The following is a 21,693-nucleotide window of genomic DNA, read 5'->3' as shown; positions in this document are numbered from 1 at the left end:
TTCATTTATTCAAGATCGTGTTAAGAATACTAATGCTAGACTTCTGTATGCTAATATCTGAGAGCTTTTTGGTCAAAAGCTTAGAATTATTGTTTTTAGACCACACTGCTAAGTATGTCACTGCCAGGGCACTAGTACAAAAGAAAATACAATTCTGAATTACCACGTTTTAATTCAATGACTGATAAAAACAATTTCTTGATCTTTCATTATTAAATTATGCTTTCATATTAAATTATACTATTTTTATACTTCGTGGTGTTTACTGCATTATGGCTCTACTTAGTTTCTCTTCAGAAGTTTTTCACAATTTATTTTAGCATGGTTACTTGGGGGGGGGTTAGTATTGAATTATAACCTGCAGAATAGTGTAACAGGAAATGGAATTCTCCATCAAATAAATCACTGTATCAACCAGATATTAATGGTTTTAATTTAGATGACCTGGGATCAATCATATTTGTAAATATTCTCATAATTTAATCATTAAAAGGGAGAAAGAGCTCTAGAATTGAATGCAGAAGCCTAGATGTTAAACAGTAGATAAAACTCAGGTAAACTGCTGAATTTAGTGTATTTTAGAAAAAAACAACTAACTTCAAAAACACCTCTACAATGTTAACTTTTTTTTTTCCCCACACAGGTTTCTGACGATGTGCACTAGACACTTCGGGAGTGTTGTAGCCCAAACAATTCGAACTCAGAAGACAGACCAGTTTCCACTTTTCCTTATTATTATGGGAAAACGATCATCTAATGAAGTATTGAATGTAATACAAGGTACAGTTCTCGCTTTATATTAAAAGTAGTTCTTAGGTGAGTATTGAAACTGTTAGAAGACATCTTTGCTAACTGTTTCTTTTTTAAGGTGTTCAGAATATGAATTTATTTCACACAAGAAACTTTCAGTTGCTGTGCTATGAGTAGCTACTATTCATAAATGTGTTCATTAATGTAGTATTAGATATTGAAGTTGCCGTGACTGTAGTAGAACCATAGTTTAAGTTTTTCATTTCTTTTTAAAGTAGAAGCCAAATCTCCTAAATACGGAGCTACACTTGGTTTTCAAAATTTATATCCATATAAATTACCGATTTCCAAAAGATTTTGGCTGTGCTTTTTGTGTAGTGCCGGAACGCATTTAGTTCCCTGTGTGTAGTTCCTTGTTAACATGTGGACTCCTGTTGCATGTAGTGGGCTAATATTTGAACACGAGTTGCTTTTTCAGACCTGCCTGCAGCGTTGAGACCTCACATCGAATCAGAATTTTGAGTTGCTAATATAACCTCACATAAATGAAGCTTTCTGGCTCACATTTTTCTGGCATAACCGTTCCTCTGGTTTCACTGACAGCAAGATGACTTAGATGTGGAGCGATGCCCTTTGCTGTTCTCAGTAACTCTTCAAATTAAAACACATCAAAGAATGGCTGCCTCTCGTTTCTTCTGCTTTCTCCACAAGTTTGCCTTCATGACACTGTGTCCTCATTTGTTTATGGTTTATATCTAGCAATCTTTATTCTAATCTCCTAATTTTCCTGGGAAATTCAGCCTGCATTTTGCAGACAGCATTACTGTTTCTTTCTGCATATTGGATTAATCGTTTCCTTGAGGAATCTGCAGTGCTCCTTCTTATGGCCAAAATTGTGAATGTTGCATGGATTTTTGTCTCCTGAGGGCAAGGTACAGCACGACACTAATTCATGGTACTTCTGTCACTTAAAAAACTTACTTCGTACAAATAACCTCATAGATAGATTTTCCTATAAATAGATTTTTATAACTCTACAGCAGAGTTCAGCATGTGTATAACTTTAAGCACCTGTGTTATGCCACTGAAGTCACTGGTGCTTACGGGCTTAAATTACTTAACTGTTCTAGCAACTTGGTGACTCAAAGTCATAATATCATGCGGCTTTATATTATAAAATAATCCAAATTATTTCATTGCATTCATGAAGTTTTAATGATTTTTCAGGTTTTCTGCAAGCAATCTATTGAACTGAACTAAACTGAACTGATCATCTATTGCAGCCTTACTTAAATTTAACTTTTAACAAAAATCAAATGTGCTGTGCTTGTTATTTTCCCATGAATTGGAGCTCTGGAATCTTTTTACCATATTCCCTCAAGTGAATGGTAGTCTCTGAAGTCACGCGTGTTTTAGCATTGCGGGAGGTGGGATAACATTTTCTGCTGAGGTAGCAAATGCTAGAAAAAGGAACAATGAGGGTCTTTCAGGGCCGGGCGAGAAGGCATGTTTACAGAAGAGATACAAGAATACAGAAACTTAAGTCCCAGTGGCCTTTATTGAAATGCAGACTAAGTTTGCTTCTGATTTTTATTTTTTTTCCTGCGGTTGGAAACTGTGGGGGCAGTTTTGTTTTTCTTTAGTGGTACTGTGGCTTCTGGTTAGCTTACTCCTTTTAAAATTTTGACCAGCATCACCAACATAAATCTAGCTCTTGTTGGTATATTGTTCTGCCGATGTCCAAAGACTGTTTAGGTTGGCAGATGTTAAGATTTTCTAGTTTTAGACCAATTCTCATCGTCTAAGACCTTTTAACTGCTATGACAAGAGGCTGTAATAGATAGTCTAGTCCTCAGTTTAAGAAGAGAAAACAAAGACTGAGTGCATCTTGGTAGGAAATGAAACTAATATTTCAGTCTTCCTGAAGACTGGAGGCACACTGATAGAAAAATGTGAGGAGGTATCTCTTTTCCTACAGATGTGCTGTATTTCTTGATACACACAGAGATGACTTACTTTTCTGCCGTTATTAGCTTTACAAGTTTTATCAGAATTAAATACACTGAAGAGAATATATGATATTTGAAGTTTTACTGCTAGTTATACATGAATAAAAATGCGTGCGCACACATCCATTCAATCACTGTATTCTGGGTTTTTTTTTTTTCCATTTTTTTAAACCAATCCACTTGGATGCTGCTGCCAATACCCTGCCTTTTGTTACCCCACTAAGCAATTGCCTTGCTCTCCCTGATTATACCTCGGAATTCTGAAACCGTAAAATCAGTTTCGTGTCAGGGAACCCCAGGCATAGGAAAAGTTATAAACCTTTCCTCAGTACATCAGTAATTAAAAACAAAAAAAAGAGTTATTCCATGTAAGCACAAAAGTGATTGTTCAGATTTGAATGACCTAAAATTTTAGCCTATGATCAACATTTATTTGTGAAAACAATTTCAAATTTTCAATAAAAAGGCCAACTAAAAGCATTCTGTTGAGATACTTCCATTTTATACTTTTTTTTTTTTTAAAAAAAAAAGGTCTGGCTATTTCTTATGGATTAATTCTAAAATTACTTCTTTTTTTATGTTTAATAACTTTAATGATACGAAGTCCAGCTCTCTTCCTTTGTTGCTAGGTAACACAACAGTGGATGAGCTAATGATGAGGCTGATGGCTGCAATGGAGATCTTCACTGCCCAGCAGCAGGAAGACATAAAGGATGAGGTGAGCCTTGAAAGTTACTGTAGATACCTACTGGCTTCCACAAATCACTGCAGATGCAAAATTAACCAGATGTTTCTTTAGCCAGTGAAGTCAGGAATGATGTGTTTTAGTGTCTCTTCCATCATCAGAGATAAAAAATTTTAAGTCTCCTTTGTGTATTTATTTGGGTCTGTAAAAAAAAACCTCTTCCTTATTGGTTAACTGTCATTTTCAGTTTGTTTTCTGAATATTAGTCATGAGTAACTGTTTACATTCACAGTGGTATTATAGAGTTAATATACTCATACAAGGAAACAACAATCAGATTTTTTCCCAATGAACAGTTTCAAGTCATAGGTAGAAAACAAAAGTAGGTTGATATGTCTTAAATGTATACATTTAAAAGGGGGTTGAAAAGCAGCCTTAACCAGAACTACGCTGGTACTGAATCATCACCGTTCAGAACAACGCAGAATGGGTAAGCGATGACAAGACTTTTCGAAACCAGTGTTTCAATTACAGAGAAGTAGACACAGTAAGGTATACAGTTGAGAGATGTTTATCTGTTACTCTATAAATTGAGAGTGACATTTTGAAGTAATGAAGTACTTAGTAAGGAATTTATAATAATAGGTGTGTTGCCATTCAAGATTATTCTTATCCTGTTGTATAGACATTGATTGACAATAATTCACTAAACACATTCTTCACATTTAAATCTTGTATCTCATTAGTACGAGATTTACCGATTATGGTTATAATAATATGAAAGCACAGTATCTGCACAATATCTGTAGTTCATTTTTTTTTCTTCTTTATTTATGCTACCTGTAATTCATTGGTAAAGAAATTGACTTTAGTTTTGTTAATACTGAACACAAATTTTAATATGAGGATTACAACAAAAATCCAAGGCACAATATAATTGAATTTTTGATTGCATTTTAAGAGGAATATGTCGGGTATGGAGAGGGAGGGTTTAATACTTTAATAAGAAGGTAAAATTCACATCACAGATGAGTTCCAAGAAAGGTTCAGAACTGGAAACTATAAAAGCTGATAGAAAGGAAGGAAACAGAAGGAAAGAAAAGCACATAAAGGCAGGGAGATAAGAGTAGATAAGGGATAGGAGAAGGAACCAGAAATAGGAGTGGAATAGAGAACAGGAGACCAGAACAGTTGTCCAGAGTGGAGGAGATCAGTTATTTAGGAGAGAGGATGGTGGAGGTCAGGTGAGAGAGAGACCCATCCTAGGAGGATAAAACCAGGTGGCTTTGCAGCTGAGAAAAATCTGGGTGTAAGGGAGACAAAGCTTCAAGAAAGAGAAGACTGGGTAGCGTTGAGGCCACGATCACAGAACTGGGAACTGGCTCCTGCGCCTGGAGCTGCTGTGGATCCTTCCCTGGATGGCCAAGAGCAGTGACAGTCCAGTAATGCATGTCCCCACAGTGGTGGTATGGATGACTCCTGACTTCTTACTCTAGGTGCTCTGCTTACTCCGAGTGCATAGGGAGAACGGAAAAGTAACTTCTATACATTCCTCTAAAATCTACCTTTGTCCAAGTCTTCTGTAGTCTTTTCTGATATTTCCTTTTGGTTTTCTGGCACTGAGAGCACCAGTGACATTTCTTCCCCAATGGGAGTTTTTTCTAACACACTTTGACATTCAGAAAACTAATGGAAAATTTCATAAACTTTAGGGGCAGATTTCCAGACGCTATGGGTTCTATACACAAATAAGGTATTTACTCATACCTTGGCTCCACTTGTTACAAGCGCACCGAAAAGGTGATCTCAGACACTTTCGCCTTTGAAGCAGGAAGTGTAAAAACAAAAAAATAACCTCGCTTTATGAAATTACAATTCCAGAGAAGGAGTGTTTGACGAGCAGTCTGCACTCAGGAGAGGGCTTTAGCTTGGAAAAGAAAATATTGTCTTTTTGTGGTTTGCTACATAACATGTAGCTTTCTTCTAAGTCTTGTACTTGACAACTTCAAGTGTTCAAACATCAACACCTTTTCTTTTTTTTACTGCAGTTGGTGCAATTTTTTCCCAAATATTACAATAGCAAACAGGATACAGAGTCCGGTTTCTGTTACTGTTTTCTTAATAGCAACAATAAGTCATCACAAAACCACAAGAAGATAAGCAGAAAACTCTTTTGTGTTGTAAAAAGAGGAGTCACCTGTATAGCTTTGCTGTGAACAGAAGTGTGTGTGAGGGAGAAACAGAACTGGATACACTTGTAAATAACAGCATGAAATCACTAATGAGTCGGTTTGTGCAGCTGAACTGCTTCTCCACTTTGGATTTTTAACTTGCATGCACATGAAAGCTTCCAACACAGCTCTCGCACGATTCTGTTTAGCACAGAGTGTTTTGCAGTGCCCTCTGATGGTTATTTCAGTGCAGGATGACTGTTGCCACTGCCAGCTAATGGTACAGGTGTTGCCTGCTCTGGCTGTAGCTGCTCAGGCATCCCTGTACTGTCAGCTCCCGGTCGCCGATCATCAGCTGATGGTGTGCGCAGGATGCTCACAACAGCGTCACTGACTTATCGCACCTGAGGGAACTGAGTCACTTTGTTAGCTGGTGGTAATAGTATGGTTAGTTAAATCTGCTGCTTTTGTGTCCATGTATTAGTCAAATTTACTGGTGTAGCCTCATAAACCTTTAATCAGGCAAATTTGGGGCATACGTCTATAATGTCAAGTATTAAAATACTGTCATTTAACCAGCAGTTGGATTTAATTTTTAGATTTGTATGTTGTGTTTGATTAAGCTTTTTCTTACATAACCTCCAAAGAAATACCTTAAAAACATTGAGATGCAGATGTCTACTCACCGTAATCCAACGTACCTGTCTTGATGTACGGTGGTGTGTAATTTAGGCACCCATTTTCTCTCCCAAGCTTCCTTAAAGGGAGACCAACCTGCTGTCCCGTTCTTTGTCCTGCCCTCCCAAGGCTCCTGGGTCCATCATGAACCACCGGCCCTGTCGCTTGCCACCTCTCAGCTGTGTTGACCAGGTGACATTTTGGAAACGTCCTGCCTCTTTTGGACCACGCTGTTGTTGTGCCATTGTAGATACACGGTCTAGCTGTCACGATGTCTGTTTTCATAAGTTTGCTACCTAAATTGCCATAGTAACGAGCCACAAATCATAAAGTGCGATCAGCGGTGTACTGATATTGTGCTCGTCTGGCACTTCTGATGGGAAGCGGCCAGTGGGTAATTAAATGGTGGGTTCGATGGCATCAACAGCAGCAGGGCCGGCTGGCCGGGGTACGGTCCCTGCCCGTGTCACTGCACTCGGGTCTCGGGTCTGAAGTCCAGCCCCGGGCTGTGTGTGTGCAGGATTCCTCTGAGGCCACACTAATGATTTTATCCCCCTAATGGACACGTTTCCCTTCTCTAACCACATCTGCCTCTCTGGCCCACGCTACAGAGGTTTGTACCTCAAATACTATTCGGGCTGTGGGACTGGGGATTTTTGCAAAGAGGAAATAAATGCCACCGGGGAGTTTCTCCCGTGAGTGGAAGAGGGTGTCTCGGAGCAGGGACAACCGGCCTGTGTACATCAAGGTGTGAACTGAGATTTTTTCGGGGACTGACTTTGAAAAGAGCACCTAGTATCAGTTCCTCTTGAGTGTCAGTGCCCGATGCCGAACTTAGGAAAGCAAATAATAATTGTAAAATATTGTACGCCCTGGAATGTCCATTTTTAAACACCCTGTTAGCTTGCTTACTTTAATTGGGTAGTTAAATAATCATCTCGGCGTGGCGTGATGGGCCCGAATAGATCCGAGTTAGTTCCTTTGTGAGATTAATGTGAAGAGATCCGTGATTAAATCCTGCCATTACAGCGCAACACACCTGTTCTGGGCCCATCCTAAACATTTTTTCTCTATTGCCCGAGGAGGAGGCTTCTCAAAGGATTACAGTAACACTTTTTGACAAGCTTATACAGGGTGGAGTTTCCATGTAATGACAGGGCTCATTTGATGATGTCTCAGTAATGCATTCTTTTTATTTTTGCTGTCAACATTTATTACTGTAGAAGCATTGACTGTTACACAGCTGGTCCAACTTGTCCACATTTAAGTAACAGTAGGTCTCTGGTCGTGTTTATTTTTGTTGTTACGCAACACTAGCGCTCCTGCGCTCGGATTAGACTTCAAGGTGGAATGGTAATACCCACACTTGCTTCAATGGGTATTGGTAAAAATAAGAAGGTTTTTAAAACCTTCGATTCACTTTAAACTATGTCTGCTGACACACTGTTTTCTTTAGTGTAAAAGAGAGATACTTAAGGATTTTTAAACTGGAAAACCTGTTTTAAACAGACTCTGGGTGAGGATAAGCTGTAGAAGAGTGTAGACCTGCAGAGTCACCATCTTTGCTCTCTGATCTCAGGTGACATCTCTTCTTCCTAGATCCTGCTACAGCGTAAGGAAAATGTAGGTCTTTCCTGAGCGAATTATAAAAAAAAATGTGTAATAGAAAACAAAAACTCCAAAACAACAACATAAATTCACCTTCTTTTCCCTGCCATGGCTCTTTGTAAAAGCGTGCTTGCATGTCCGTCCCAGCACTCTCCTGTATTAGGTGGGGCTCTACTGGCCCAGTGTTATTTTCATAACTGCAGTAAGGAGCCTGGTATCACCACGTCTTCCTCCTCTGCTGCCTCCCTGCTGTCAAATATAAGGGATTTCCTTCTTTTTGTTTTTGTTTGGTTTTGATATGATAAATTAACGGTTTTAGCTTCCAACACCTTTTCTCTTTCTTCTTCCAAATATATCTCTCACAGCCAGGAAGGAAGCTAAAGAAGATCGGTCCCTGTGCATATTCTCCTAATCCATGGTCTGTTTGTCTTCTCCTCCTTCAGATGGGTTGCTTTTTTCCGCTCCTCACCTGCAGTAGTGCCCTCCAGTTAGAGGATGGTCTAAGTGCTTCCATCCGCTGCGTAGGAGACCTCTGCAATTTCTGTTTAGGCACTGAAGCTCACAATAAAATCAGTAGAAATTTAGGCGTCTGAGTAGCTTTGATAATCTGTGTTCCATCTAACACTGTCATGTGTATCATGGTATATAGTATTTGCACAACAGGAGGTTAGGAGAATAAATACATGAAATTCATTAAATTGCAAGGCACAAAAGCATTATGGTGCTGACAGTCATCTAAGGAAGATTGTGATTCAACCCCTCAAAAAATCCAATTAGCACATTTACTAATTATTACTAGTTATATAACTAATTAAACTACAGTAATCAAAATTTATTTGATTAAATTTTCCAATTTTGCATTTGTAATATGATAGCATCCCAAACGATGGGTTCCCCATTGTGCACTTCACTGCACTGAGACACCAGCAGACACCAGTGCCGCCTTCCGGAGTTCACGGCGTATTTTGAACTTTGACAAAATGCAAGGTAATGACAGAGGAAAGGCAGAAGATAGAAATGAAAATATTTTTAGTTCGCGTGGCTTTTCGGCTATACGTGTTGATGGCTCCAGTCAGTGAATATTCACTTAGTTTCTCCTAATAAACCGCAGCTTTCCCTGCTACACAGCCCGGGTGGGTAGATGTTGTGGCAGGACTGGCCGGCTGGTTTCCCATGGAAAGTCGCTGCAGGATTGCTTCTTGAAGGCTTTGGGTTTGTTTCCTTCATCTCACTTCAGGTAATTCCCAAAAATCAGTACCTGGAACTGGGCTTTGAGCCTTCAGTATAGACTGGCAGGATCCTCTGGTGGTTCTGCCCCGTCCTGCCTCCCCACCCGTGGTTCTGCCACCGCAGAAACATTCGTTTGCTTTGTCTTCACCGTTCTCATATGCCCAACACGTTCTGTGTACATTTTTCATCTATATATTCCCCATCATGTATGTTTAAGTTATACAATGCGCAAGTCTGTCATCTTAGTGAGTCAAATTAATGCCTTTCTTGCACTGGTTTGTTTGGACAAAGGGGTGGTTCTCTTTAACGCTCCCATGAATAGCCTTAAGCACCTGCAGATTGTAATTTCAGGAGTGGTTCAGTAAAATGAACTGTCTCTCAGATAACCATTCAGCATTTGTAAATACACTCTTTTTTTTTTTTTCTTTTCTTTCTTGTAACAGCCATTTACTCACTGATGCTCTGAGAAATGTCTCCTGCTTGTGGTTATCTTCTCAAGTTCCCTCTCATCTGGGTTTACTTCATAGTAAAACTGATCCCAAAAGCCAGTGGGGAATAAGATATAACACATCTCCCTGAGACAAATCAGGTGCAAAGCTGATTCCTCAGGTTAAATCATTAAATCCTACCTTCAGAAACAACAGTAAACTTAAAAAAAAAAAAGCCCAGAAGGGCCAATGCTGACTTTTCCAGCAAAATAACCCATCCAAAAAGCCAAATGTCTTGTGTATTTTTTTTTTCCCCCTGTGTAATCTTCAGCAAAAGGGGACGTTGCTGTCCTAAATGCAATCGGGAATCCCCCATTTCCTTCATCCTGCATCTGAAAAATGCCTGCTATTAGGTGCTGCAGGGGTAACTTGAAGAAATAGTTTAGGGAATAATTACTGGAAAGAGCTATCCTAAATTTCTTCTTAACCTTATCTGTAAGTTTTTCTTAGTTTTGGACCTCTGGAGAAGGTTTTACCTGCTCCATTGTAACTGTCTCATAAATATAAGTGTTTACTATTTTTCTTATGACTTTACTTTTACACTTACTTTCGTGTTATGACTTTACGTTTTTGCACTTACACTTTTACCTCACATTTTTGTTATGACTCTATGCATGATAGCAAAGAAAATTCATAGCTGAAGAATATATTCTGTGGATAAATGCGATTTTTTTTTTTTTTAAATAGCAACTTTCGTTTGAACAAACTGTCGCATGGTCAATATGGGAAAGCAGAGAACTGTGACTTTTTCCCTTTAAGGGGCAAAGGAGAGTTGTCTCCTCATCTCATGCCCAAACCCCCTGGGACACGGACGGTTTGCCTTGGGTCGCTGCTGTGGAGTTCAGAAATGCTGAGTGTAACCCCCGTTTCTGATGAAGGCTTTTAAAGTGACCTGGGATAAGACGTTGTCTGTTCACACCTTGGTTTCTGGAAAAAGGAAGATGGCAATTTTGCCTTCATTGCAAAAGTATCGTGGAGATGCGTTTATTGATGTTGAGGCGATGCTGCGATTTATGTAGGTTTTAACAGGAAAGTTGTCAGCTACCTCACATTTTGTTAATGGGTAATACTTATGACATTTTTTTTAATTACTTATTAGCGGTATCACTATTCCCTTTTTCTTCATGTCTTCTTTGCTAGTGCAATGAAAGATTCTCTGCAAAATATTTTCTTCTGCTTTTTCTGTCACCATTATGAATTTTCTTTTGTTGCTTTTGGTAAACTTGAGTCATCCTTGTGCTTTGTATGGTTTCGCTGGAGGAAGAGATGACTAGAATAACAGACTGCATTACAAGAAGGTCTATAGCATGTAATGTTTAAGATTAGTCTAAGGTGTGACTCTGAACCAGACAATATTACAATTTTGCCATAATCTCCGTAGAGGAGGTGGGTCCTGTAGAGTGTGAACAGTATTAACAAAACACAGAAGTAGGTACAAAGAGACATTTCATAGGATTACATCTGCCTTGTACCTAGAGAAATCTGGATTCCAGATTTGGGTTTGAGGCCTGTTTCAGTAAGAACAGTATTGTTTCAATGAGTGAAGCTCGGTGGCACGGTCATTTACTTTTCGATGTGGCTGACATAGTTCTGTGAGGACCAGGCAGTCATGCGTAGTAATTCTTCACATTCCTGACATCTTTTTCATAATCCACTTTTAGGACGATGATAACTGTGGTGAATAGGGAGGAAAGAAATCTTTTTTTTTTTTCTTTTTTTTTTAATGCCTGGAATTCATGTTTAGATTATTGTTGTAGAATCTATAGTGTCAGTATTTTTTGCAGTTGTCATCCACATGATACAAATTAAACCAATTTCAAAAACTCTTCAGTAAAGCTCTCTGTAGATAAATGAATCCTGTGGTCATCACAAGTAACTTCTAATAATTCGCTTCAGTTTTCTAGACAGTTTGTAAAATGTAAAATAAAAGCCAGTAGTCAATTTCTTATAACTCTGATTAGCATATATTTTTTCAGTGAGTTTTTAACAATTTTTATAAATGTTAAAATTTTTCTTTTTGAGGGTTGGTGTTGGTTTGGGTTTGTTTTGGGGTTTTTTTTGTGAACTAAAGTAACCATATGTTAGTTGTTAGCTATCCTTGGTGAAAGAGCCTGTAGTTGCAATAGTTGCATCTGATCTTTCAGTTTTCTCTTGGGCATTACTGGACTTGCGTGACATTTGAAATTCAGTTAGTGTGCGAGATATAAAGTTGCAAAAAAAGTGAATGAAAGTTAAATAGGTTCTCTCTGAAACATTTCTTAATATTTTTTAAATGCATGGTCTCTCGCAGATTGCCTGAAGTCATCTTCTTTTAGTAGGTTGGTTTGGGAAGGTAGTTGTGGTTCTCATCATTTTAAGATTTAAATTTATAGTATGCTTATGGAAAGTCTCAGTATAGATAGTACAAATCTTTTTTTTCCTTTACTGTTATATTCCATCTGTGAGAAGAGTTGGGAAAACCTCTGTGTATTCAAGAAGCTTTTCTCATTTTTGGATAACATAAAATCAGAGCTGTTTAATTATTTCAACATGCCCTCTTCTCAGAAATAGAATATTAATGCAGGGTAGTTTCTGCTATCAGGTTTGAGTTAATTTTTGAAGGTATTCTGTGAACATAGCCCGTAAAAGCTTATCAAGAGCCAGAGAAGCCAGGAGGGGAATGGGTTATTCAGTGGTTATTGTCCTTTTTACATTTTGCAAGAATTACTACTTCTTATGTCTTAGCTCTGCTGAACAAAGTGATGGTTTCTCTATCTTCTGTGAATGAAATTTAGGGGACACTGATTGTACAATAATCTCGGGTCCTGTTTCTATAAGGAAGAAGAGTTTCCTCTAAAAAGATCTTGTTACTTTCCAGCTGGAGGTTGTATACCTTTTCCTGCAATTTGTCCTTTCCTCTTGTGGTCGCATGCTTCTTTAGAGCTTTGTAACCACTAATGCAGTAGAGTTTTGTTTGAGGAACATCTTGGCACGTTTGCATGACATGACAGTAGCAGCTAACGTATGCTCCTCCCATCTAGAATTGAGTTTTTGCCAATTAGCAAAGTTTTGGGGAGAGAATTGATCACTTGGCAAAATAATGCCGTTACGTGGAATAAACCATGAAAAAATGAACATAATCCTTCAAAAAGCAGTAGGTAGTAGACTTCAATTTCTGTGAAATAAAGGGGAGGGGTTACCCTGGTGCGAGTGCTGTGTTACTGGTAACTACAGGTGACCGTCCTGAGCCCACCGGCAGCCTCACAGCTACATCTGACTGATTTTTGTAGGGAGCGGTGCAGCCTCTGCAGGGCTCTGGGAGGATTCTCGGGTGTAAGAGGAGTACGCGCAGGGGAGCAGCCGCTCTCTCTGGCTCCAGAGGCAGAGTGTGAAGCTACTGATCGTACGCTGTGCTTTGTCAGACACCACCCCGGTGCAGTTATTCCAGCTTTCAGCGATATCCAGTTCTTGATCCTCCATCATGTGGATGATGCCTCGCTTTGTCATTTGAATATTTTTAGTAAAACCTTTTTTTTTTTTTTTTTATGCTGTGATGATTAATAAGATACTTTGCTAGGTTTGCTGGCTTGAAGTTGGCATGCTAACCTCGTGTGTCCTGTCTGCCTGCATCTCTACATTTGAGGCACTTCAGAGCGGGACTTGCTACTTTCCCATCCTGATACAATGTTCAACACAACATGAATTGAGGTTTCTGGGTGATGTTTAATAGTCATGACCTTGGATGGATCCCGCTGAGGGCTTTTTTTACCAAGGAGGGACCTGGGAGCAGGCCTTCTCTCCCAGGACAAGCCGTTGCCCGCTGTCCGTCTGAATAGAGAGCAAATTAAAATCCAGCCTCATCCTTTAAACTTCGGTCTGTCCTTCCCTGTTACAAGACCGTCCAAATTGCCGGCTGCAGGAGTGAGATTCCCGCGAGACCCTCCCCAGCACCAGCCCACACGTACCCCTCCCACCACCCCCTCCCGGGGTCCATGCTGGCCACAGCCATGATAAAGATGGCAGGGCAAGGAGCCTTGGTGCCAGGGCTTGGACACACCAGTCCATAACGTGGCAATTGAAACACAGCTTTAGGTAAGTCATAATCTTTAAAAGCCAAGGTTGCCCTTGAGGCGTTTCTGAACTCATTTCTCCCAGCAGTAGTTAGATGAATAAGGCAGTCAGATGTTTTGAAGTCACTGGGGTTAAAGAGTGCTGGTGAACATAAAGACATAGATCGTGTTGGTCCGGGTTGCTGATGTTTTTCATTTTCTTTTCCTGTCTAGGATGAACGTGAGGCCAGAGAAAATGTGAAGAGAGAGCAGGACGAAGCTTACCGCATATCGCTGGAGGCTGACAGAGCCAAGGTGTGTGCAGGGTGAAGTGATGGTGGGAATGTCGGGGCGGGAATCTCTCCGCGGTTGGTGAGATCTCTCTGGTGCAGAGGACTACCCGGCTTGGGTCCTGCTTCTGAGATGAGACGGTTGCTGGAGGAGACATAATTACCCTCAGCAGTTACAAAATGCCACTAGATACTGTCACTGGGAGTAGACTTTACACCTTTTTGCTAAAGCAGTCGTGGCCTCACTTAATAATAGAATGACAGGAAAAGGTCACTAAAAAAAATATCCTATTTCTTGTATTAATTTCTACAGAAAAGTTGAGCAGTTTCTTTGCTTTTATATAAGCTAATGCACGTCATTAGACACAGCTGTGGAAAGTGGGGTGATACATGTGTGATTGCTGTTGTGTTTATTAGAGGGAAGCACAAGAGAGAGAAATGGCAGAGCAGTTCCGCTTGGAGCAGATTCGGAAAGAACAGGAGGAAGAACGTGAGGTGGGATATTTTACCTTTTCTGACAACATTTTGGATTCATGAAGCTTATGGACATTGCAACTTTAATTCAAAGTATACTTCTTATGTGAACATCAACTTTTTATTTAATTAATTTCTGACCATATATATAAAATATAGTGCAGCTAAATCATTTTCATTCACTGTTTAATAGCTCTTCTGATCTATCATCTGGGTCACAATTACATCATCTGGGTCTGAATTACAGCCAGATATTAGGTAGGACATCCATGAAATGAGTTCCATAAATGGTGGACTCTTTGGGAACCTCTAACCTTGTTTCTGCAGGCCCTCCTCTTAAAAATATAATTCCACGGAGCCCTTTCATTTCTTCCAGGAAGTAGCTCAAAGCCTATCTGTAATTCTGATCAAACAAATTGCCACAGTTAATTTGAGAGACAAAACACTTCAAAAAAAAAAAAATTAAGGAAAAAAAAATACCCAAAACCTAGAAAATTGAATTTATGGTACATTTTTAAATTTCGAAACAGTCTTCTCCAGAATCTTCCTTAGAATAAAAGTTGTGTTTAAATGAACACTTTATGTCTAGTCTCTATAAGAAAATAGAAACTATGTGCTGTGAAGAGTACTGTTCCTCAAACTCTCTTATTTTGTAGATTCTCTTAATTTTGTAGATTGTGAGGGCCTCAGCACCTGCCAGAGACGGCTCCTGCAGCCTCTGTCAGGATCTAGTGTAGCTCCTGTCCTGGCTGTGTGTTCGTGTAGGTATTTACATAAAGCATCATGTACACCAATTTACTTATATTAGTGACTTCCTCTTTTTCACCTCCTGGCAAATACAAAATATGGTAAAAAGGCTGGGGTACAGCCGTGTTTTTCCCCTGAAGTCCCACCGCATTTCAAAGGATAGGTAAAATAGACTAGTCGTTAAAATTATTTCCAATATTTCTTCAAATATAAGTCCTTACAGAACTGCTGTGAAACACAGCTGATACTTCAAAAGAACTTTGTGAAACCCTTGATTAAAATTTTCAAAATAAAAGTGATATTCACATATAAATGTCTTGACTGAAATCAGAATTGATTGGGGGTTGTCCTTTGACTTCTAGGCATATAAGATTCTGTGAGCGAGTTGCTAATGAATACAAAGCTGTATCAGCAACTCTACTCAATATCTGTCCTGAGTCTGTTTCCAGTATTATATCGAATATAAATAAAATATAAATATTACAAATATTTATTCACTTATATAAAATATCAGAGTTCCAATATTTTTGGTGGACTTAATGTAACTCCTTTGCTTTGACTGTCACGGATTATGGAGATCTGAGATTTGGAATTCTATTCTCATTTAATTCGCCACTTAGTTAAAGTCCTTGGAACTCATGGAATCCTGATAAATCACAGCCTTCCTTATTCTCCCCTTACATGTGACTTAAATGTATACTTGACATTTCAGTCTTGTGTACTTTGCTGATGTATGAAAAAATTGCATTATACAACTGCAAAAAAAGTTGGCTATGAACACATTTATTATTCCCCGAGATAAATCCAATAAACAAACTGTATGAGCAGTGCATTTGCATATATATTTTTTCACCAAGGTAATTGCATTAAAAAACCTGAACCATTTAAGCATTCAAGAATCTTCTAAACAGTACTGCCTTGTAAATACTAAATTCAGTCCAAACAGTAGTATTCCTTGGTTTGGGAAGGATGCAGTCCACTGCTGCTTTCTTATCCTGCAGTATCTGATGACTTATTTAGCTCCGGTCGTTAACATGAGCCAAGAATGGAAGCTAAAACACAACTGAAGGAGCAATGCACAAAACTGGACCGAGAATTGTGTCAAGAAGAGTTGTAAGAGGGCAATTCATTGAGGTTAACAGTAATTGAACTAAATGAGTTCTGTAGCAGTAACAGTCTATTGATCAATTGGCTCGGGCTCAGATTCAAGTAAGAAGTATGTTTTTCTTTTTTAAAGTAATATTGCATGCATAGAAACAATAATTCATGCTGCTTTGTTATATCCAATCCTGAACCTTTTCTGATACCTTGGCCTTTTGGAAATTGTTTTCTTATGCAAAGGCTGCAAGATTGGTCCATGTTATCGAAATATACCTGAGCTTCCCTGTTTTAATGTAGAGTGCAGTAATGACAATAATAGGATCTGTTTGCTTAGCAGAACAAAAGGGATTTTAACAATAATGTTTACTAACACTCCCCATTTTCAAGTATACGGATTACTCCTACTGAAAATTGTTCTGCAACAGTGTTTGCTTACAGAGCAGCTTTATGTTCCGTTCGTATATTTAAAATCTGACTATTGAGCTATTCACGTACTGAACATCTTTTTATCAACAGACTGAAATTGCTTGTTCAGGTCCAAGAGTTATTAACGTGATCCATCACATCGCTGTTTTCTGACTTGGTTTGCTGGTACGGAATATCCATTGCAAATTGCCATTTTATGTTGGAGCCTTGGAGACGAGTTACTTTGGGGAGCGACGCGCTCTTTGCACAAAGAGAAGAGCTCTAATGAGCTACTGTTGTTTATTTTTCTATAATATAATTGATTGGGTTCAGTAAATAATGTAGCATCTGTTGTTATACTGTGTGGGGAAATGTCAAAACAGAAAGATAGTAAGCAGGTGGTTGAGAATGGAGAGAGAGAAAATTAAAATAGAATCTATTTAAAATATAATCTCATAGTAGATGAGCGAAAATGAACTCAAGTTCTATGTATAAATATTTATACTGAGATATAATTTGCTCAGAGGTTTGTGTGTAAGAAGTAGACTATTTAAAAGCCTCCGTAATCTTGCTTCTGCCCAGCACTTTCTCTTCAGTGTAATCACCCTCCATCAGCTTCTGTTACTAAATGACCTTGGGGAGGCTTTCAAAGGCACAAATAGCAACTCTGTATCTTGAAAGTTCCTTGAAAGTCCAGATAAATCCGTGCCCGACTGCCTCTTCTGTTTGGAAAACTGTCTTTTTAGGCGTATTTTGGGGAGGCAGCGTGATAATGCTGCTTCTTCCACTCATTGACATTCTCATTAACCGCTGCCTTAAGTGAGGTGATGCTGTAAGGAGGCTGCTTTCTAAGCATGATCCAATTTTTAACCAGCGCCTGTCCATGAGTACCTGTAGCGCTCGGTACCCTCGAAAATCAAGGCCACCTCATTCAGCGGTCTAATATTAGGCATCGATTTTTAAAGAAACCTTGTGATCAAAGTCTGAGTGTTGTAGTAGCTCCTGGAGGCAGAGGATGGAGAACACGGACCTGGCTCCTGCCCTTAAAATCTTGACACCAGCGGCGCACACAACGTTAGCAGGAAGACCATCATACGTGTGTAGTATCATTGCAATTTTGGGGCTGATTTCATGCAAGTTGGTACAGAAAGTGTCCGCACCCGCGCTTGGGACCATCTTCCTAATAATAATAATAATAGCTTTAAATATTCAAGCTCCCATTTCTGTTCTCTCAGTTTTCTTCTTTGACCATTCCTACTTTTATACCTACTCCATGTATCTAATGTACTTTCATGATATTTTTATGTCTCTTAACAATGTTTTAGTTTATTTGTAGTAAATCTCCTGCATATATTTCTTTTTACTCTGAACTGCCACTAAAGGTCTTGTCTTTGCTGCAAATGGTCAATTACTCTGTGCAAAAGGAAGGCAATTTGATAAGTGCATTTAAAGAAACACTTTTACTGCCTTTTAATTTATACCCTTTAAGGAAGCGATTGGCCACTTGACAATTATTCTCTCATTCAAATTTTTTCCAAGGCTTTCTGCCAAATGATTAAATTACTTATCCCCATCATGCATTAACTGTAGACCTAATAATATGTGTTATAAAGAGGGATTTATTTTAATTAGTTGTCTGGTGGGCTGTTATTAAGGAATGAAGAAAACTTATCTTGTCATTGAGATACAAAGCAGAGCTACGGCTCTGGAGCACTGTGCTCTTCTCCAAGTTCTAGAAGAAATAAAAAGAAGAGCTTTCCGTCCTTTTCTTCTGTTGCCAGCCTTGCAACCTAAATTATTATTTCTCCTTCCTCAGGCTATCAGGCTCTCCCTTGAGCAGTCTTTGCCTCCCGAGCCGAAGGAGGAGAGCACCGAGTCCGTCAGTAAACTGCGTATCCGGACGCCCAGCGGAGAGTTCTTTGAGCGGCGTTTCCTGGCCAGCAGCAAGCTGCAGGTCGTCTTTGATTTTGTAGCTTCCAAGGGGTATCCTTGGGAGGAATACAAGCTGCTGGGTACCTTTCCGAGGAGAGATGTGAGTAAACGTACCTTCCAGGAATAAATACCACTACTTCTTACTCCTGTGCGTTAGATGAGCAGTATGTTATAGCATGGAAGGTAAAAGATATGCCTGAATACGTTAGTGCTGCCAAGCTCTGTGGCCATAAGCAAGCCAGGTGCTGACCTACCAACACTGTCTTATGTTACGTACAAAATTACGTTGCGAAACCTGTTTCCAGTGCCATTATAAAAGTCTTCCGATTCTGAAACGAGTTGTGGGCCGTATTCAATGAAAACTGCCCAAACGTGCTGAGCCAGCATCGCTCACGTCCTGTTTTGAAGGAAGCCGCATCGGTGTTAGTGCAGTGTTTAGGTCTGTTCTGGGCTGAGACTTCTGATCTTTCTGGATTTGCCGTTTTGATGCAATGTTATGTTACGAGCAAGGAAGGCTCAGTGTCAGACAGTGTACAGTTATGAGCTAATCAGTACATTCTAATGAATTATTCATCTGCCTATTACTTAATACCAGTAAATAATCATTTATATCTCCTACCTCGAAATTCTAATGATGTACCTGCTGTGACCGATTTTCAAAATCAATACTGCTTCCAAAAGCCCATTAAATTCTGTTGATTTATCAACAGATATTTATGTGCTGGTTACTAAGTTTCTTTGAAAACATACCTATATGTTTTCTGCTGTATTAGAAATTGACTTTCATTTCTCATCTGGCCGTTGTTACAGCAAAGGTAAAAGTCAGTGGGTCCAACTGTGCAGCCGTTACCTGGGGCCCCGCATGAAAGGTGAAGGTAACGGGCACTGCAGAGGTGACAGCTCAGAGCCGAGCAGTGATGGGTGAAGCTCAGCAGGCTTTTGGCCGTGGTGCCTGAGCACCGCACACGACGGGGGGCAGCTCTGGGTTGTGTTTGCTGGGGGCATCTCCAGGTGACTGGTTAAGCCATTTTTCATCAATGTCGCTCAGTAACTTGGGTTGCTTTTCCATTTTGTTTCCCATCGTTGCCCCTGGAGGACGTTCACTAGGAATAAGGCTTTGATTAGTGAGGTTATGGTCCTGCTTTGGAACTGATACCTCTTGCTTTATCATCTTATTTCTAAGGGGAAGCAAATCCTGTCCATAGCAAGCATACAGCCTTGAGAGCGGGTGTGATTTCTGACCAATTTTTGGCACAAATCAGTGAACAGGATTGTGGTTTTCCCAGCTTTTCTTCCACCTCGTCTTATATGGAGAATCCTAATCAGTCAGACTGAAAAGCAGCATTTAAGGAATCTCATTAGTCACTAATTAACTTCACTGCTTAACCATGTAATATCATTTCCAGTAGAACCAAAGACTAGAAGTCATCTACGTTTCCAGGATTACTGATCGTTCAGTTTACTTGACAGAATAAAAATTGTTTTTTACAGTCTAAACAATGTTTTCATGTATTATAAATATTCTGCAAGTCATACCTCCCTACCTGTAGCAGATTTATGTCTTAGTACATATTTAATATAAAAAAATCCTACAAGTATATTACTCTAACTTTTTACATTTGTTTTGCACTTCAGACTGGCTGTTCCTATGCCTAATCACATCATCATCATTATTAATTTTAATCCTCTGTAACGAACTCAAAAATTGATCAGATGACTTACATAAGAACAAATCAAAAAGGAGCAGAATAGAAAAAAAAGACCGCTAAATTAGAACAGGCTGGTATTTTCAGTACATTTGTGAAACCGCCAGGGAGAAAATGCTGAGGCAAAGGAAGGAGAATTTAATGGCAGGATACGGAGCCGTAGGTCTGTTGCGTGGGAAGCAAAGACCCTGTCCTCTTTTTTTCTGTGATTCCATCCTAATAATGCCATGTATGAGGAGTCACATAAATGATTCATGCCGATTGACTCAGTGGCTGTGTATGAATCTGGTTGCCATTGTGACCACCAGAGCTACAACAGACAAAAAATAATCCCCAGGGGTTTGCTAACCATCAAGAACTATAAATGACATCTGCCATGTTCCCCAGGTTCGGAAAGGCAGAAATTTGCAACTCCATAGACAGGCTTAAAAAAAAAATAAAATAAAATAAAAAAGTAATTGATGGATGCCTTGGAAGTACGGTAAAAGTAGATATTCACTGCCTTCAGGGCATATAAGTCTCTTAAAAATACACTGTAAGTTGTCAAGACCCTTGTGCTATGTGATGCGTATCACAAATATCCACTGAAATCTGCACAAGATCAGAGTATTTAGAATGCTTGTCCTCCAGAAAATAATAGCATTTAAAATGTCTGTTTGTGTTTAAACTATACATAATGTTTTTGAAAAAAATATGTTTGAAGGTATCAGAATTACTTTGCTGGAGTTTTTGCTGCAATAAGATGAAAACACGTCTTCTCAAGTTAGTATTTTTTTTTTCCAGTTCTAATCTCTATTACAATAACATGCACCCCCAAAGGTGTTTCTGAATTATCAAAACGAGGGGATTATCGTCAACCAAATCAGCTTTTTCCTGTAAGAAGTCTGTTAGAGCATTTTTACCTGCTTTTCAAAGCCATCAGTCCTGATACAGTGTCATTGAAGTATTTTTACTACTTTGGTAAATACAAATTCATTAGTTCTTAGTTCTATGTTCCAGTTGCTTACACAGATATCCTTAGCTAACTTAAAGTTGGTATCATAACCCTACTGTAAATACAAACTTCTACACATGAGTAAATACACAGATTAACCTTTTCCAGACACTACTTGTAGATTTTAAAGCAGCAGTGGCATTCCAAAGCAGTTAAGCACATGCAGTGACTTGTTATTGGGTCTTTGTCACCGACTGTGTTTTCTTTCTACTGGCGCTGAAATTAGATATTAACCACCTCCTCTCCCCGTACCTTTCCCAAGGCAGCACTGAAACCGTCCCCACCAGTGTGTGCCACGGGGGTCAGCCTGGGACAGCAGGTAACTTGTACCTCTGGCTTTGAAACCGTTTGGCAAGCACATCTTCCGGAGTGAAAAGCTGCATTATAAGTTCTTTGC

At 39.3% G+C, this 21,693-nt stretch overlaps 1 protein-coding gene across 1 annotated transcript in view; it reads left to right on the top strand.

Annotated features, from left to right (window-relative positions):
- FAF1 (Fas associated factor 1) overlaps positions 1–21,693 on the top strand; it is a 170,766-nt gene that overhangs the window by 136,362 nt on the left and 12,711 nt on the right. Inside the window, exons 14-18 of the mRNA XM_074152657.1 lie at positions 644–780; positions 3,389–3,477; positions 13,882–13,962; positions 14,355–14,432; positions 18,481–18,696. Of these exons, the coding sequence (XP_074008758.1) occupies positions 644–780; positions 3,389–3,477; positions 13,882–13,962; positions 14,355–14,432; positions 18,481–18,696 (601 nt within the window). The remainder of the gene's footprint in view (positions 1–643; positions 781–3,388; positions 3,478–13,881; positions 13,963–14,354; positions 14,433–18,480; positions 18,697–21,693) is intronic.

The sequence above is a fragment of the Numenius arquata genome, chromosome 8 (assembly GCF_964106895.1).
Source record: "Numenius arquata chromosome 8, bNumArq3.hap1.1, whole genome shotgun sequence".
In the NCBI taxonomy this organism is placed as follows: domain Eukaryota; kingdom Metazoa; phylum Chordata; class Aves; order Charadriiformes; family Scolopacidae; genus Numenius; species Numenius arquata.
The sequence above is the reverse complement of the archived record's forward strand: the minus strand, read 5'-3'. Positions and strand labels throughout refer to the sequence as shown.